This window comes from Myotis daubentonii, chromosome 5, assembly GCF_963259705.1.
Source record: "Myotis daubentonii chromosome 5, mMyoDau2.1, whole genome shotgun sequence".
NCBI classification, from domain to species: domain Eukaryota; kingdom Metazoa; phylum Chordata; class Mammalia; order Chiroptera; family Vespertilionidae; genus Myotis; species Myotis daubentonii.
Window position 1 is genome coordinate 36,239,727 of NC_081844.1, and position 19,943 is coordinate 36,259,669.

At 38.9% G+C, this 19,943-nt stretch overlaps 1 protein-coding gene across 3 annotated transcripts in view; it reads right to left on the reverse strand.

Moving 5' to 3' along the window:
* The window catches only part of KIF13B (kinesin family member 13B), a 217,554-nt gene that overhangs the window by 23,516 nt on the left and 174,095 nt on the right, over positions 1-19,943 (reverse strand). For all 3 annotated transcript variants that reach the window (XM_059697578.1, XM_059697576.1, XM_059697577.1), the window contains 4 exons: positions 19,800-19,877; positions 18,452-18,505; positions 10,897-11,011; positions 4,710-4,843 (listed from right to left, as the gene is read on the reverse strand). In XM_059697578.1, coding sequence (XP_059553561.1) covers positions 4,710-4,843; positions 10,897-11,011; positions 18,452-18,505; positions 19,800-19,877 — 381 coding nt within the window. The remainder of the gene's footprint in view (positions 1-4,709; positions 4,844-10,896; positions 11,012-18,451; positions 18,506-19,799; positions 19,878-19,943) is intronic.

The window sequence follows — 19,943 nt, forward strand, 5'->3', positions numbered from 1 at the left end:
TCAAATCCCCACTCAGATGTGATTCTCTCACCTCTAAACAGCAACTGTAAACATAATCCTTTATACCACTTTATGACTCTTGGACATATAATCTATCTAATATTATAATCTGCATATATGTCATTTTGTTATCAATATTCCCTTGCCCTCAAGGGTTATATTCTAGAGATAATCAATAAACATAGAGACCTAACAATAACTCCCAAGGGGAAAATTAAGGACGGTGATCCCATGCACTGTGTATGGTGGAGGCTGTTGTTTCAGTTTGGCTGGTCAAGGCCATTCTACACTAAACATACTTCCTCACAGTAGCCTTTCATGGCTCCACTAGTAGTGAACTACTCTACATGAGACCTAGAAGCCATAAAAAGGACTTGGGAAAAGAGCAGTCCAAGTGAAAGGGAAAAAAACTCTTAAGACCAAAAAGAACTTCATGTATTACTGAGGTTTAAAACGAACAAGCAAACAAAAGAATGGCCAATATGGCTTAGTATTGTGAACAAAGAGGAGAATAAAGGGAATACGAGTAAAGATCAGGGACCACATCACACAGGAAGGAATTTACTTTATCCCGTTCCAGTGAGAAACAGTGGAAGGCTTCCAGTCATGAATTAATATAAGGGTGTGGAAGATCACTCCGGCTACTTTGTAAATGAGAGACTGTCCTGAGGCAAAAACAGTGTCAGACAGACCAACTGGTCAGTTACTGCAACAGCCAGAGACAAGAGTGGCACTATGAGTGACGGGAAATGGAGAAGGTCAGAGGTCACTGGGTTGGGAGTGGTACCTACACAGTTTCACTGGTGCACTGCTTGTAAGAGGTAAGCAAAGTGGATGTTTGTGCTACACCCTAAGATGGTCACGTGTTTTAGCATCTTGTGTGCTAGGAGTAAGCAGACTTGTGAGCTGAAACAAACAGTAATGTTTTGGACTTATAAACTGTGAATGCCTCCCTGATATGTAAGTGGAGAAGTTGAATGGGCAATGAGATCCACAAAGCCAGAGCTCAGGGCCGTATGGGCTAGAGATGGAAATGCGAGCATTGTCAGTGTATGAATAGGTAAAGCCGTGGAGCTGAATGGCATCACCCAAGATAAGAATTAGAGAGCCCAGGCTAGTGCTCTGGGGCACCTGAGTATCAGTGGCTTATGGAATAAGCGGGCCCAGGGAAGGCAATCAAGAGGGACTGAGCAGTCCGCAGAAGGAAACCTGGCGGACGCTGCGGCACTGAATAAAGCCTAGCGACGAAGTGTTTCCAGCAGGTTGTAGCTGGAAGGTCGTCAGACAGGGACAGAGATGGCGCAGGGAAGGGGCAACTCCCTGATGACCTTGAGTAAAGAGCCTTCAGTTCACGAACCAGTTGGAACATTTTAGCCCTACTATTGGGCATCTCTGCTAAGTCCAACTTTTTTATCTTGTTAATCCTCACCCGTGCTGGGGTCCAACCCCAGCAGGTCCAGGGGTCCCCAAAGGTGTGGACGGAGTTGGCGAAGAAGGAATGACATGGAGACAGCGTTCAGTTGATCAGCAGCCTAGCCAGGATCTCTAGCCAGGATCTCCAGCCAAGTTCTGGTCTGGATCTCCAGCGAAGTTCTGGTCTGGATCTCCAGCAAAGTTCTGGTTAGGATCTCCAGCCAGGTTCTGTCCAGGTTCTCCAGCCAGGTTCAGTCACCAGGTTCTAGTCAGGTTCTCTTGCCATGTTCTATAGTCAGGTTTAGTCCAGGATCTTTTGCCATGTTCTCTCGCTAGGTTCTGTCTCTAGGTTCTGAGGCCAGTTTCTGTCCAGGATCTTTTGCCACGTTCTCTCCAGCGAAGTTCTTCTGTCTCTAGAGAACGTTCTGTGTAGGTTCTGTGCCTAGGTTCTGTCTCTCTTGGTTCTGTCTTCTAAGTCCTGTCTTCAAAGTTCTGTCTTGTTACATCTGTATTTATACCAGTTGATTCCAATCCTATCAATCTCTATTCCCAAGGTTAGGGTGTTTCTTATCTCCATTCCAGGGAGTAAAGATTATGTAGCTTAAGCATGATTGTTTGTAGTTAAAGTGATTAATTACCCGCCTGGCACTTAGTTAAGAGGTTTTATTCCCTCCCTAACTTCAGGGGAAAATCCCTACCTGGGGAAACCACCTTTCTCAGAGACCTTGGTTAAAACACATAGTGCCAAGAAGGTGAGCAAACATATTAAGAACAGTATGCCCTATATGCCAGGTCCCTTGAAACAGCAAGGATGGACCGGCTCCCGGCACACCCGGGAATACTTTTCCATTGATTTTTAGAGAGAATGGAAGGGAGTGGGGAGAGACAGAGAAAGAGAAACATCAATGTGAGAGACACACATTGATTGGTTGCCTCCCGCGATGCCCTGACCAGGCTGGGGATCGAGCCTGCAACCGAGGTATGTGCCCTTAACCAGAATCCAACCTGGGACTCTTCAGTCCGAGGGCTGACGCTCTATCTACTGAGCCAAACCGGCTAGGGTAAGTCCAGCTTTATCTTTCCATTTACTTATGAAATATTGAACACTTGGGACCACCTCCCCCAACACCTTTGCTCATATATGCTCAAAAAAAGTAAGCTGAATGAGCAAATACTGCTCTAAGATATCTTCAAGATATTGTGAGATTAACTCTCTTAAATTGGACGTTACAAATTAGAGTTATTCTCCAATCACTAGATTCACTTCTGACACATTATTGTTCGTGCAGAAGAAACAATCACTTACTATCAAACAGTAAAAATAATTTCTGATTGTAGCACATGATTTGACTTCTACATCAAAAACTTAGAGAAGCTTTAAAAAATAATAACTGGCCCTAGTTGGTTTGGCTCAATAGGTAGTGTCGGCCTGTGGACCGAAAGTTTCCGGGTTCAATTTCAGTCAAGGGGACATGCCCAGGTTGTGGGCTCAATCCCCAGGACAGGACATGCAGGAGGCAGCTGATCAATGATTTTCTCTCATTATTGATGTTTCTATATCTCTCTCCCTCTCCCTTCCTGTCTAAAATCAATAAAAATATATATTTTAAAAAATTATAACTATAGTGGGCTGATTCAATGACTTCTAATGCCATTCTGATTTCCTTTAATGTCTATAACTCTGTCTTCACCAAATAGCAGTTGAAAAATGGTGGCTATCAAGCTTTAATGTGACTAGGAATCACTTTGGCTGCATATAGAGGCAGATTATAAGGCGCCCCAGGTGAGCCATGGCTTGAGACCAGGCTGTATATATTTTTTAGTTGCCTTTTTAAAAAGTTACCATGGAAATTCTGACACAGTCCATAAATCATACTTTGCAAAATAATGATGTGGGAGATCAGAACAGAATACTGAATGCAATAACAAACCCTTGGGAAAATAATTTCTGCCTATCCTCACCCCACCAAGTATTAGACTTGCTATTTCTTTTAGCTCTCATAGATTCATTTTGATAATTGTCAAACACCAATTATATGCCTAGTTAAATTTAGTTAAACACTTCCAAAATCTCAGTATTTAATTTTTTCATCCAATATGTGTACATGTATGCTTATGTATATGTTTATATAATGCTAAGCTGAAAATATTATATATCTGCACAGCAGCCTTACAAAACTAACACCATCGCCCTTGCATATGCATTTATGAACTTGGAAGATTCTTTTAAGTAGTTAAGGTCTCAGACAGGAACTCACCTGCATTTCTGTGACTTGAATGTTTAAGTGAATGTGGAGAAGCTGATGTCAAAAGACCTATTTCAACAACCGAACTTGCACTGTATGTGTTTTTGAATGAGTATAAATAAATCCTCATTTATCAATTTCTGCTGAATGCACACCTATATAAGTCCAGAAATTGCATTGCCAACAGGCTTCCCATTCACCATCTCATATGAACAGTTTCCTGATTATTTGGAAAGCCCTTTCACATTTTCTCTAAAACTTATTCTAAGGCTGAGTTGAGTTTCAGAGAAAATGGGGAAATAAGACAAATGATCACTTTTAATATTTTAAGTGAACGAACAGGTAAACCACAGTAGAGGAAGAAAAGGTGGAGAAGGAAGAACAGTGATGATATGAAATTGTTTGAAATGAAATCAAGAATTAAAAATAGAATTACATTTTCTGTTTGGCAATACACAAGAAACATTAAGTGCACTTCATAAATTTTACTATTGTTGCTCTAAGTGATATTACCATAAATCACATTAGGAGTGTACTTGGCATTTTTTAAAAGCAAAAAGGATTGAGTGTGTCAATAAGTTTAAACAGCTCTGTTATCTCTGAAGAAAGGGGAAGAGAAATTATCACAAGCTTTTACCAGATCTAAAAGCCCAGTTTTTACCCCTCCCACCACCCCCCATTGTTGACATCACTCTCACTCCAGCTTCAGTGCAACACAAAGCACCATTTTGCCAGCAATCTCAGAAAAAAATGTTCACTGCTGCTTTCTTCTATTTTGTTAATCCTCACCCAAGGGTATTTTTTCCATTGATTTTTAGAGACTGGAAGGAAGGGAGGGAGAGAGAAGAGGAGGAGAGAGCGAGAAACACTCATGTGAGATACACATCCATAGGTTCCTCCCGTACTCTCCCCAACCAGGGATGGAATCTGCAACCCAGGTACCTGCCCTTGACCAGGAATTGAACTCATGACCTTTCGGTGCACAGGCTGACGCTCTAACCACTGAGAATAGCGGCCAGGGTTTCACTGTTGCTTTCTTGATGCTCTTACCTGATGTGCAAGGGGAGATGGCTGTTTGCCCCTTCTCTCGTCGCGCACAGGGAAGAGGGACTTGAGCAGCTTGGGCATCTGTGGCACGAAGGATTTGACTGGGGTCAGGTAGGAGGCCACTTGGCTACTACGTCCTGTCAAAATATTGAAAGGAAAAGAAAAACAATTACAAAGACATCTCTCTCTTTACTGCAAACTTGACAAGGATCATTTGTAAGCATATATAACAATATAATTTAAAAAGGAATTCTTTAAAAATTAATATTAAAAAACAAGTATTATTATAGTTACCCCAAACACATTGGGGTTTCCTTTTCCAATTAAATAGCAACAATTGGGGTACTTCTAAAATGTTTTAATCTCCAGTATTCCTGTTAGTATGCACAGGGTCACCCAACCCCAGTCCTGTCACTAACTGGTATTTTACTTTTAAATCACATAGCTGATAACACACACATGTAGCACTCCATATAAACTTTAAACTCTTTGAAGTCAGGAACTATGTCTTATTCAACTTTAATTCTTGATGCTATTTACTGCATGAAAATGATGAAATGACCTTTCAGGAGGAGAGTAGTGTTCTAACTGTTCTTACAAGAGGGGAACAGAGGCCCTGAACCAACCATATTCTTACGTGCTCTTAATTACCAAACACTGGGATCAAATGTGCAGATAATGCCTACGATATAAGATTTCTTTCCCCTTAGTGAATAAAACTAAATTTTTAGGAAAATCTAATCCAACTCATAAAAGACAAAACACTGTATCCTCATAACACTGTTTTTAAAGCAAGACAACTTGAGAAACTTGTAAGGGATACTGACTAAAGAGAAGTACACAACCACCGGTATCTACTCCATGCTGACCCTGAAATGACTCTAGTTCACGGGCAGTACAGTTGTACGTGGACTTATACAGTTTAAGGTTTCTACATTTTACACAAAGTAGTGTAATATTAACTCTAAGTAACCTATGAAAAGGTAAGGATGTTTTGTCAGCATGAGAGCAAGCACTAAAAAATAAAGCAAAGAGATAGCTATAATGTCAAGAGATACATTAAAACTGAATTCAAAAAGCTCAAACAATTTTACAAGAAGGCAAAAATAGGGAAGAGAGAAACAAACCAAAAGAAAAGGGATAAACAGAATATAAGTTTAAGATGACTAAAGAGCCAGAAGATATAATTATCTAAATGCTGAGGGGAAGAAATTAGGGACAATCTAGAGTTCTATATGCAGTTAAACTAACATTCTAGAGTGAGTATGACCCCTAATTAAATAAATATCTAGCCAATTGTCAACCAAAGGCTGCATCTATCACAAAAAGAGAGACAGACACGAGGTGTCTCCTGAGGGGAAGTACACAAAACTACCCATTCATTTATCCTTCCTCCCTTCCTTCCATCAAATTAGCCAGAATCTGATCAATGCTATACATCTAACTACCAATTTACAGAGAATCATGTCCCTCATGGGGATGTAACCAGCAAAAAGAAGAATGTACAGTCTACTGTACAAAAACCTAGTTTCTTCAACAAATACAATGCAATGGAGAAAAAAAGAATGAGAAGAGCACATGGATTAAACAGACTTACACATATCAACTAATCACAATGGATGAACCCCACTTGGATTTTCATTCAAAATACATAAAATATATTTTTTATCCAATTGGGGAAATGGAAATACTAACAAGAGATATTTGATAATACTTAATAATAATTATTATTATTACTAGTGGCCCAGTGCACATATTCATGCACATTGAAAGGCAATTAATTAGAGAGCTTTATCTGTATCGCGCATGCATGAGTCAACGTTTATTTTTCAATTGCCAGTGCGTGTCATATGTACCGGCTGGCTGGTCAGTCGGTCAGACGGACAACCAGTTGGTCACTTAGCTTTTTAGAGATATAGATTATTTCCTCACCAGAGGATAGAAAGAGAGAAACATCCATGCAAGAGAGAAACATCTATTGGCTGCCTACTGCAAGCCCCTTACCAGGTATTGAACCTGCAACCTGTGTATGTGACAAGGGAATTAACCCACAACATTTTGGTGTGTGGGACGATACTCCAGCCAACTGAGCCACTCGGCCAGGGCTATTTTTTTAGGAGTAAAATGTTACTGTGGTTATTGCTTTAGAGATACATGTACAAATAATCACAGATAAAATAATATCTGGGATTTGCTTCAAAATAGTCATTAGAGGGTAAGAAGTAGTGAGCGTAAAGATAAATAAGACTAGTGAGAAACTGATTACTTTGAAATCAGGAGGGGTACTTGAAAGGGCATATCATGGTACTCTTTCTACTTTGTATGTTTGGTATTTTCCATAGTAAAAAGATTCTTCAAAGTGAGAGCAAAATAAAAACTTTAATGTATAAAAGACATAGTTTTTACTAAAAATGATTTTTAAAAGCACTAATGATAGATATAATTCACTAAAAAAGAAACTAAACTCAGAAAAATACAGTGTGGTACAAGACAATACAGTGTGGCAATAATGATCAAAGCGAAGTGGTAAATATGTAAATCAAGTAGCACTGATTATATATACAGGTAGATAGATATACATTTACCGAATTTTAAAGCAAGGTGGCACTCTATATCCCAGTATTTCACTCCTAGGTATTTACTTGAGACAAATGTTCACAAAAAAGACTTATATAAAAACAAGCTTTATTCGTAGTAGCCAAAAACTGGAAAGAAACCAAATGCCCATAAATAGAGCTGATTAAAAATGGTAATAAATTCAATTGTGATAATGAAATATTTCTCAGCAGTAAAAAAGAATAAATTAGTGATACATGCAGCAGTATGGATGACTTGAATAGAAATGGTGAGCAAAAAAAAAACCAAAAAACCAAACACAAAATATATATATATATATATTGTATTACTTTTTTTTTTTTAAGAATAGTTTATTATTTTTAGAGAGACAGGAAGGGACAAGACAGAAACATCAATGAGAGAGAAACATTGATCGGTTGCCTCTTGCATGTCCCCTACTGGCGATCAAGTCCATAACGTGGACATGTGCCCTGACCAAAATATAACCAGCAACCTTTGGGTGCACCAGACGATGCCCAACCAACTGAGCCACACCAGCCAGGGCTTGTATGATTCCTTTTATATGAACCTGTAGAACAAGCAAACTAATCTGAAATCAGAACATTGGCTGATCAGGGGGAGTCACATAAATCTGCTATACTTGTCTGGGGTAGCAGTTAAAAGGGCATATACATTTGTAAAAACTCATTAAATATGACCCATAGTAAAGATAAAAGCAGTCAACAGAATAGAACATGAGATGGTCCAGATGCTGGCTTGAGCATGTAAAAACTTTAAAGAAGCTTCTATACACAGGTCCAAGGATGTAAAGAAGAATGTGGTCTTCACAAATATACAGAGAGGGAACATCAGCAGAGAAAGTAAAACTATTACAAAAAAAGAGGCAAATGGTAAATTCTAGAACCGAATAGAATAATAATTTAAATAAAAAGTTCCCTAAATGTTCTTAGCAGAAGACTGGAAGTGACAAAAGAAATTATCCAACCAGAAGAAACAAGAATAAGATAAAAAGATTAAACATAGAAATTAGAAAAGAAATAGAGCTTCTGTAACCTGCGTGCGCAATATTAAACAGAAGGGAGAGAGAAAAGTCCAGTAGAAACAGTTTTATGAACTAATAGTTGAATATTGCCCAAATTTCTTGAAAAACTCAACCTACAGATCTAAGAACATCAGTAAAACCCAAGCACAATAAATACTAAGATAACTATACCTAAGCACATCATTGTCCAACTGCTAAAAAGTAAGAGAGCGAAAATTTTGAAAGCAAATAAACAAAGACATTATGTAAGGGAAAAGTGACAAAAATGACGGCTGAATTCTCATCAGAAAAGGAGTCTAAAAGATAATGTAACATCTGTGAAGTGCTGAACTAAACTGTCAACTCAAAATTATCTAGAGAAGATATCCTTAAAAAATAAGGTGAAATAAAGATATTCTCAAAAGGGGAGAGCATTCTTCCCCAAGAGAATGACATAATAAGAAATAATACAGAATACTCCTTGGGCTAAATGATATCAGATGAGGATAAGATCTTCAGGAAGGCCTGAATAATGCCAGAAATAATGACTATGATGGAAAACAGAAAAGATTCTCTCTAGTGTCTTAATTTCCTTAAAAGTGGTTATTTTAAAGCAAAAGAAGTAACACTGTAAAATGGGTTCAATAACATCTGGAAAAGTAAAAGATACAACAACAACAATACAAAATACGGGAGGGAGGGAATAATCAGATGGAACTACTGTTGCAAGGCTCTTATATGTGGGCAGTGGGAGATGATATTAATTCATAAGCTGTGAAAGGTCAAGGATGAGCACAAACTTTACTAAGTAATCAAACAAATACAGGCATACCCAAAGGCCAAAACAGGAAATAAAATCAAACACTAAATTTTTCCTGTCTTTTTGGGGGAGAGGATAATTATTTTATTTATAGCTATGAGATCCTATACAACTCTCCATCCTTCACTGGGTTTCTTCTTTTTATTATTTTTATTTTTCAATTACAGTTTATATTCAAGATTATTTTGTATTAGTTTCAGGTTTACAGCATAGTAGTTAGACTATATGATTGTCTAAAATATATTTTTCAATTAAACTAAAAGAAGACAAAAAGGAGGTCAGAGTGAAAAAATAAAAATGAAAAGGTCAAATAGAAACTAGCCCTGGCCGGGTAGCTCAGTTGGTCAGAGCATAGTCCCGATAAGCCAAGATTGTGGGTCCCATCTCCAATCACGGCACATATAAGAATCAGCCAATGAATGCATCAGTAAGTCAATAAGTGGAACAAGTTGATATCTCTCTCTCTCTCTCTCTCTCTCTCTCTCTCTCTCTCTCTATTAATTTAAAAAAACAGAACCCAATAGCAACATGGCAGACATAATAATAATATTAGATGTAAAATAACTAAAGATGCCAATTAAAAGGCAGAATTGTCAGACTAGATTTAAAACAAAAGCTAATCCTAACTATATGCTGTCTACAAGATAGTCACTTTTAATTTAAAGACAAATATAGGCTAAAATTTTGAAAACTGAGAAAAAGATACACTGTGCAAACAACAAGCAAAAGAAAGTTGATGTGGCTATATTAATAGCAGGCAAGACATATTTCAAAGTAACTACTGCCAGAGATATAAAGAGATATTTCATAATGAGAAATATCGCTTCCTCAGGAAAAAATAATAATCCTTAATGAGTCTATATCTAACCCAGAGTTTCTAAGTGAATGATGAAAAAACCTGTATAATTAAAGGGAAAAATAGACAATTTTCACAATCATACTTGGAGATTCAATGCCTCCCCTTAGTGACTGATAGAACAAATAGCAAAAAGTCAATAAGGGCAGAGATGAGATGATCACAAGCATGATGACCTAATTGATATACCCAGAACACAATGCCCCAAAACAGAATAGACATTCTTTTCAAGTACAAACAGAATGTTCACCAAGACAGAGCAAAGGCTCCAAAAATTTCAAAAGACTGAAATGTTAAAGAGTCTATTCTCTAATTATAATTAAATTAAATAAGAAATCAATAAGAAGACCCCCCAGATATATGAAAATGAATTAACATGCTCAATAATCCATGGCTCAAAAAATAAATCAGAGGTAAATTAGAAAATATTTTGAATATATAATAATGAAAGCACAGCATGCCAAATTTGTAAAATGAAGAAATAACAGAAATCAATGAAATAGAAAATAAAACCGAATGTTGGTTCTGTGAGAAGACTAATAAGAAAATATTTCCCAAGTCATTTTATGAGGCCAATATAATCATGATACCAAAAGCTAACAAAGACATTATTATTATTATGAGTAAAGTACTGACAGATATTCACTGTAGAACATATACACAAAAATCCTTAAAATGTCAGCAAAAAGAATCAAGCAAATATAAGGGATAACATATCACTATCGAGAAGTGTTTATCACAGGAATGCAAGACAAATTCAACGTTCACAAATCAGTGGAATTCAACATGTTAAGACAAAGAGGAAAACCCAGATGGGCACGAACTAGTAGAACCTGGAAGGAAATCCTGATTTATACTCTTTCTGAAAGCTGCTGGAACTTCATGACAGTGATTGGCAAATGAAACCCTAACTTACCTGGATCAGGAGAATGGTTATTCTGGGGACAACCAGGGAGGGATGGGGCTGCATCCGGAGAGGTTCCTCTGGAAACTGCGATTTGCGATACATCCTGTTGACTTTCCCACCGGGCCTATAGGAGAAAATTGGTAATTTTGACTCAATAATTTAACAACAACAATAAAAAAAATCTAAAGATATTTAAGAAAAAACTGTTGTACATTACTAAAGCTTTATTCCCTGGACAGGACATGACCAGTTTGACGATGTACTTTTCTTCTTTAGAACAGCGGTTGCCAACCGGTGGTCCACGGACCACTGGTGGTCCATGAGGTCTGAAAGATTGGCGACCACTGCTTTAGAGCATTCATTTCTCAAGTAGTAGTGATACCTCACATTTGGATCTCTCTCCAGTTTAGCACTTAGAGTCTCCTCAGTTCCATCCTCACACTCTTCCTACTACAGGATGCAGCTTCCCGCAAAATATGGATATACTAACACCTTCCTTCTGAAAGCCTCCCTGTGTTCTGCTTCCTGACTTCTGCCCGGAGATGCCCTTTCCCACGGCAGACTCCCGACTGACTCAGGAACAACTCCAGTGGAGGCAGGCGTCTCTCCTCTCCTCTCCAGGGGTGCATCTTTCCATCCATTCACATATCGTCATCAAAGTAAAAATTCTACAACTGTGTACTACCATGCTTCTCATTTTAAATAGACATTAAAGATAAGTTCCAGTTAAACCCAAATCAAGCAATCACATGTTCCAATAATGGAAGTCTCTGGATTAACAAGTTTTATTGCACTCTCAACTTATTTTATAAATTCCCATTAAAGAGATGTCCTGGCATAATACCCGAACAATGCCAGTCAGGCGGTGGACTAATGTACCATGCAACAGCTTATGGTGAGCCATAAAAATGGTGATACCATCAGAGCACTTTTAACATCAGTCCCACCTAGGACAGAAAGAAACTCCAACCAAACATTACAAGGACAAAAACCAGTAATTGAGATGAGATGCAAATCTCTTAAATGCTTCAAGTTCCCTTTGATCCTGTAATAATCACTAGAGTTAAATAATGGTATTTTATATTCATTCAGGCTAGTATTTCACAGATGCGTGACCCTGGCGACCCACTTGAGTTCTCATTAGTAATCACCTGCAAAGCGAGGTCTTCACTGAGCCTGAAGATGGATGGAGGTGGAAAGACCTCTTAAGTTTCAGATATGTATTGGAAACCTATCTGCTTTTAGTGGCAACCTGAGTACTGATCATAAAATCAATAAGCCCTAAGTGATCTGGATCCTCTTTACCTGAGAGAACACTCTTCCCTAGGAACTCTCTCAGCACTTGATATTTAAAAAAAATGGCATGATGTTTAGCGTTAGGAAGCAAGGAAACAAAAACAGACATGAGAGACGATTCGGGAAACCGTGAATCTGAAATAATTCATGGCAAGAGCGAATGAATCACACACTGACTTACAGACTTGGCTGTTTCATTAATGTTCTTTGCATTGAAATGTAATTATCTCTCCTGCCCGGGCAGCTGCAGCTCTGTGTTCTGGGACTTCACAATCAGGGGGCCGGACACGAGGGCCAACGCCCTCAGAGCTCCGCAGAGGGAAGAAGCCTCCTGCTGTTCACAGTGCGAAGCTTGTGCAGGGTTGTTTTGAAGACAACTTACTTAATTTGAGAATAAATTTATTTTCAGGTTTTCTATTTTTCTGCCTTGTTTGGCAGCTGACAGAGTGGCACTCTGTCCCTTAAGAAAACTAAGGAGCTGATTTGGAGTCAGCACCTCGGCTGCTCGGTGCATAATGGTCCAATGACAAATAGTGCAGGTGTCACCTCTTCCCCAAGGCGCTCCCGGGGCTCTCCAGCTCCCCGAGTAATTTCTCCCCGTTGGCACTCCCACACACAATGTTACTACCAAGTCACAATGAAAGCAATAACTCTTACTGTCTCATATATTCAAATATCTCAAGTGAGAACATTTGAAAGGATGCATGCGGTACCTTAATTAATACCGCCTTAGCCATACTGCTGGCCTATCGGATAATGAAAAACGGAGACACATTTCCCTTCATCCATCTACCTTCACCGTCATTGTAACCTTGAGGAATCGTGAATACTAACTGTTCCCAAGTCTCGCCGACCAGACACAAGGACACAGAGCGTCTCAAATCACTCTGGGCTGGAAGGAGCCCTGCTTCGGAGGGAACAAGAAATGTGGATGATAAACTGGGAACAACACTCCTTCATCCTCTCCGACACCCGCAGACCTCCGGGGAAACACTCACTAAATCCATCCACTACACCTCTATCTCCCGCAGTACGTGCCCCGTTCTCATGCCAGAAATGAAACCTGTGGTTCAGGGTCTAGCTATACACACTGCCCCCGAGGACAAGGACTTGTGTCTTTCCAATAAAATGCACATGCCTGGCTGTTCTACGGTTATTCTCCCTTTACTGAAATGTCGGGGGTGGGAGGAAGCATCTCTGTTAAAGGTACTTTAGAGGGAGATGAACTCGGGACAACGAATAAAAGGCACCTGGCCACACAATGGGCCGCTGGACTGTTCTGCTCTCTTATGAGCTCAGTTCTCAAAGTCCAAGCGTATGGCGGGATTTTTGTTTTGTTTTAACTTCAATCACAGTAATCTATACCCTTAAATCTGAAAAGATAAGTCTGATCCGCTTTCAACTTTCTGCCTGCCTGTCTATTGAACTTCAATCAGCCCAGATGAGGAGGCGCAAGAGAAAACTCTGGCTTCCTTTTGGATCCCTACACCAGCTTCATACGTATTAGGGATTATTTGTGCTCCCAGGCTGAAATCAAGGAAATAAAACCCTATTCGAGACAGCCATTTCTGTAGCTAGCACCACGTTTAAAGGCAAACTGAACAGGCAAACACAGGAGTCTCTCAGCTGACTTGGAATGTGGTTTGGTCCCCTGTCCACCTCTGCTTTTCCACTATGGCTCTTCTGACAGACATGGAACCTTTGGGTTTTCTGTAAAGAGGTTTGGTTTTCCATCAGGAAAGTGACAAAAAGGTATATAAAGTGACATTCCAGATTCTAAGGTGGCTTCTAATGCCACTAACAAAGCATCTTTGGCATCAGCCTTAACTAACTAACTAACTCAGGGCAGTTTTCAGGAAGGTAATGTGGCCAAAACACACAACTCAGTTTTGTTAACCAAATACTCATTTAAGCTTTGCATCAAAAACTCTAAACGCTATCTTGCAAGCTTATTAAAAATATAATTCCATCTCAAATGGCTTTAGAAATACCACCCAATACCACCCCACCACCAGGCTGCCTGCTTGCTCTCTGTGAGTCTGTCTCTATTTTACTTGGTAGTTCAGTTTGTTCATTAAATTCCACATATGAGTGAAATCATATGGTACTTGTCTTTCTCTGACTGGCTTATTTCACTTAGCATAATGTTTTCCAGGTCCATCCATGCTGCCAAAAAGGGTAAAATTTTCTTCCTTTTTGCAGCAAAGTAGTATTCCATTGTGTTTTCAGATGAAACAATAATCTGCTGAAATTAATTCTGCACCTAATTATAAAAAAAATCTGCTGAAATTAATTCTGCACCTAATATGAGCCCATCTTGGTAGACTGGTCATGCAAAGTTTGCTAAGTTTTCATCTGATCTAAAAAAAAAAAATTGCCTTAACAATCATGATGAAATATCCAGTAATGATAAATAAATAGAAACATCACTGCAATTAGGGGTATTTTATATTTTTAAATTGAAAAGCTTATTGAGAGTGATTTATTTTGGGCCCTAAGGTGAATTTAAAAGTTGGGAATAGTTCATAAAATTCAATTTCGATGGAGTTCAGTAAAACTATTGCAATTTTAATATGTAACAAGCATCAATAAATAAGGAAATGTGAAATATGACTGGCTGGATTCAAAGGGGTATAGGCCAAACTAGACGGTTTTAGTGCCCTGACCACTCCCTCTCCCCTCCCTGCCGCACCTTCTAGTGTCGCTCTACTCCCAAACGATTAATCTTTGCCATGACATTAACTGAAAATTAGGAAAGAATGGAGTCCTGAATCTACATTGTGGCAATTCCCTGATTCCAATCGTAACTGCGGCTAACCTGAGCGTTCCAATGTCACACAGGGGAGGACACAGCACATCAAATTCTTCTGTACAAGTCTGGTTTCATAATCAAGCTCAGAGGGACAGATACATAGATTAATGTAAACAACCCAGAAAAAGCCATGCAAGTTGGCAAGGTAGGTGTAACTAATGTAATCACAATCTTCAATCATTTCAAAAACAAATTTTCTAGCATTTTAAGCATCATCAAGTCCATGATAAAATTATATTTCTGACTCAATTCTCCTGAACATTAAACACTTCTGTGCAAAGAAACCAAGATGGTCCAGCTGAGCTAAGTTCGGTGCTGTCGAAAGAATGCTCAAAGCACTTGCACCATTTTTTCACTCCTCTCCCCCATCCCATGCTTCAGAAAAGAACATCTTCAGAAAAGTTCCCAAATATTTATTTGTACTATTTGCTTAATACAAATTAACTCCAACTCCTCCCATCCCGGAGCCTTCTAAATTCAGTAAGATGCCTTAGTTCCTGGTCTCTTTTGACAAGTACTTTTACAATGTTAGGCCCAGTTAACGAGGAACATTTGAAAGGAATCATACATACTGACAACCAAAGTTTTTTTTACAAAAGGGTGAGCCCCAAAAAATTAGCACAGAGTCAAATTTAGTCATCTTATAAAAATTACATTTAAAAATTCAGTCCTAATCCCAAGGCAAAAGCAAGAGTGGTAAGTTTTAGGTAGTAGGATAGTACTTGTATCCCACTCATTAGGCAAACCTAATGGATTAATTACCTCTCCTTGGATCTCTGAAAACTGAAGAATATAGGAAGTCCCCAAAAGAAAAGAAAAAAACAACGTGAGTCTCTGAGATTTCCCAAAACAATTTCTTCAATCATCTTTCCTTTAGGGTTTTGTGCTCAAATTGTTAGGGATAAACTAAGGGGAGACCCTCTCAACCCAATACATACAAGAGAACAAAAACTTCTAGCAATTTGAAAGGTATAGAGAATAAAATTTTTACATTTTAATTTATTTAATTTGTAAAGAGGTAATTTGTTCACATGCTCCAAAACCAAATAATATAAAAAGGCATTCATACAATTCAAAATGAGAAGCTGCCTACCTCCCTCCCCGTGTCTGCTCAGTTCCCCACATATTTCCACCCTCTCTCTCCCAGGCAGATAAGAAATGGTATTAGTTTCTCATATATCCTCATACAATTTCTTATGTATGTATAAGCAAATCTATAAATTGCCACACACTCCCCTCTTGTCCCCTCCTTCAATAATACAAATGGCAGCCTACTATACATCCTGCACTTCATTTTAATTACTTAGTATATCCTGGTGATATACTAAGTTTATACACTAAATTTCCATATTAGTACCTGGAGGGGTTCCTTATTGTTTTTACAGCTGCACAGCATCCCACTTATTTATTGCACATGTATGTGCACACCCAGGTGCATATAAAATGTATGTAATCAGATTAAACCAACGGACATTTAGTTTGTTTCTAATCTTCTGCCATTAAGACAATGGACTCCCTTGTACTCAGGTAATTTCATATGCATATAAGCACTGCTGCTGTGTAAAGGGATTTAATAGGGTTTAGATAATTTGTACGTTAATTAGTTTAAACACTACTCAATCCTGAGGAACTATATTATGGGTAGCATTAATAAAAAACTTTGAATTCCAGGCAATGCCATATTTGAAGATGTTTTTTCATTGTTTCATTTAAAAAGCCACAGGGTGAACTCTGTTCCATGCTGCTAACACTGGGGCAGTAGGGAGGGGGTCAAGGGGGTTCTTTTCTCACTAGTAAGAAAATATAATTTTAAAGTATTTATTTTCCCTAAAAATCTGTTAATATGCTCTGATTTGGATGATAAAACTACTGAGGGCCCCTAGTCTGAAAGTAGTGGGGCCACCCTGTACTCCCTACTGAAGTGAGCCTGAAATCAAAACTCTGTTGCTTAGTGTTCTTTCCACTTTGTTTTTGAGCATTACAGTTATAATCCTCTATCATTAATTTCCTTATTCCTGAAACAGGCCCCTCCATACAAATCTGTCTTAGAACACTTTTCCTCTACCTTTCCCCTAGGAAAAAGCAAAGGTCCCTACTTTTGATATGCGAACATCCTTTTAACCTGCAGATCTGGAAACAAGCACGGGACAGTAGCAGATGTTGATCGAAGCCCAGTTATGCCTGGTACCCTTTCAGGGCTCGTTCCACGGCTGCACTGGGAACAAAGTTAGCAATGGCCAGCTGGCCCCTCCGCTCTCCCTGACAACACCTCCAATGTTTGTCAGAGGGTGGGACTGCCACGGCTGAGGAAGATTGCAAACTGGGGAGAAAGGGTATTTAAATTTTTGAAGTGTACACCAACTGAAAATATATATTGCAATAGAGTGGAGGCATCCATATCCCTGTTGCTGGGACAGCACATTGACATGGGAAAAATCTGCGAGGGTGGAAATCAGGCTTTCCATAATTTCATTAAGTTACCCAGACACCCCAAGAAATCAAGATGACTCAAACAAGGAAAGTCCTGGAAGAGTAACCGAAGTGTGTAAGGTTATAATTACTCATTTAAATGACACGTCCAGCTAACTTCTACCCAGCCCTTCATAGAAACTGCCCAGAGAGGTCTCCAATACACTCTTCGTTGTCACATCCAAAATAGTCTTTCATTTCTCACTTTATGTCTCTAAAGAATCTGGAACCCTTTCTCCTCCAGTTTCCAAGCCACTTTGCCTCCCAGGCCTTCCTCCCTCTCTGAGGACTCCTCTCCTCGCTCTGGCCAGCTCCTGTTCCTGCACTTGCCCTCCGAGCTTCGCCTTGGTGATAAATCCCTCCCACTAGTTCAACCCCTAAGGTTTAAGATATCAACATAGAGCATGTTATCCACATTTGAGAGTGCTAACATCTAACCACGATCCTCAAAAAATATCACACAGAAAATTGTCATATGTGACATCTTCAAGAGATCCCTTTAAGTTAATAACAATGAGATATCTATGCTTACAACATGTTCAATTGGGGAAAGCTATATTAACAAGTAAATAAATTCCAGATAACAAAATTTCTGTTCCCTCATTTTTCTTTCTTCTAACAAAAATACTAACTTTTATATATCATCTTCATATTTCTTATACATTTTCAATCATTCTATCAATATTTTACTATTAAAAATCCGATTTGATGTTCCTTTTCTGACACAAACAAGAAGAGTATTTTAAACAGATATATGAACTTAACAACCAATTTGTTTTTGAATCCTAAAAAATTAGAGTAACAAGAAGGCCTAAAATCATATTCTATCAGATAAAAAGAAATTAACTCTAAACACATTCCAATAAATTCCACATGCATAGAAGAGTAGGAGAGGCTTGGGCCTACAAAACTAGTGTGTGGTCATTGAGAGGAAAGCCAAACGAGAAACAGGTCTGAGACTGACAGAAAATAGTTTTTAACGCGTACCTTGTTGCTGCCTAGACTGTAAGAAGGAATGAGATCTTGTCGGCTGCCAGACAACTGAAGAAGAAATAAAGAGGGAGATTAGTCCGTTATGTGTAAAAGTACATAAATCTAAGGCCCTGGAAATACAAGATTTTGAAAACTGAGTCAACAGACTGTTCCAATTGGGTAGTAGCAGACAGGCAGCCAAGGCCACAGCTGCAAACGTAGACTAGTGGCCTTTGGGATGAGAGGCACATTTTTTTAAAATCAAATTGGTTAGCCCCAATTTTAAGAAGGGAGGTTTGTATAAGATCAGATATCCAGTTTATGCTAAGGAAACAACCAACTGGGCCTGAATAAGAAATACTTCTATTGTTTATCCCCTTTCATTTAAAAGATACCAGGTTACTGGTTATCTTATGTATCTGATCTTATGACTCCTTTTTCTGGGTATTCATAGCAAATGTATACACACAAGCTATTTTAAATCATAGGATTCTAAATAATAAATCTCAACATGTATCAGTACATTTAAACGTATCATTTTCTGAAGGAACGAGAGATATGAATGCTGAATTAAAGTGATACTTCTTAACCTCAGAGAATGATCCCAACCATTCAGTCTGAGAGCACCGAGTGATGTCTTTCAGTCACTCGGTGTGGCGGGGGGGTGGGGGTGGGGGGGCGGATATCACTATTGTCTCTCAAAGGCTAAGGCTGAGAGTCAGCTGCTCTTTGTCACAATGCTTGTAGTATGGCTTTTCTTCATGTAAAGTCCAGACAAAGGACTTTATAATGTTTCCTATATCCATATCTTTATCAAAAGTAAGAAAAGGAGAGGTAAATCAGGGCCATAGCATATTTCTTTGTGAAGAATTATCTGCATGCTTCATATGCACATAAATTATACATTCATGTCTTTAAAAAAAAAAACAAACTTAAGACACTGTTATGAAACAAACTTAACTTATTTTACTCCTTTATACTACCCTGGATGGCCTGTAAGCAATTGAGATTGTAAACCTAGCCCAGGCTTCTCCTCAATTTAAAAATAAGTTAGTCCAGAAAATTCAAATGGCTTGCCCTGGGCACTTGGTCACAGAACACCCAGTCACTGTGACGGTACCACCGGTGCTAGAGAAACGAGAAACATCAGAGAGGTGCTTCAATGGTACTTCCCCCGACATCAGGAAGGGCAGGGACAGAGCCATGCACAGATTCTCCAGGGAAGAGAACAGAGGCCCTTCAACCCGTTCAGACAAGGAAATGATATCTGCGGTGAGATTGAAAGGATGGGGAAGAGCTATGCAAGGAAAGAGAAGAGAAAGGAGACAAAAGCACGACATAGAATGGGACGCCATGTACTCACTCTGTTCACACTGGGAGAGCTGATACTCCTCCTACTTAGCTTCCCTTTGCCCGTCAACTGCTCCTTCACCGCAACTTCCTGCCAGTCAGAACCAGAGGGAAACTATATCAGAGACACACTCTGAAGCAATACCAGCGAAAGCAA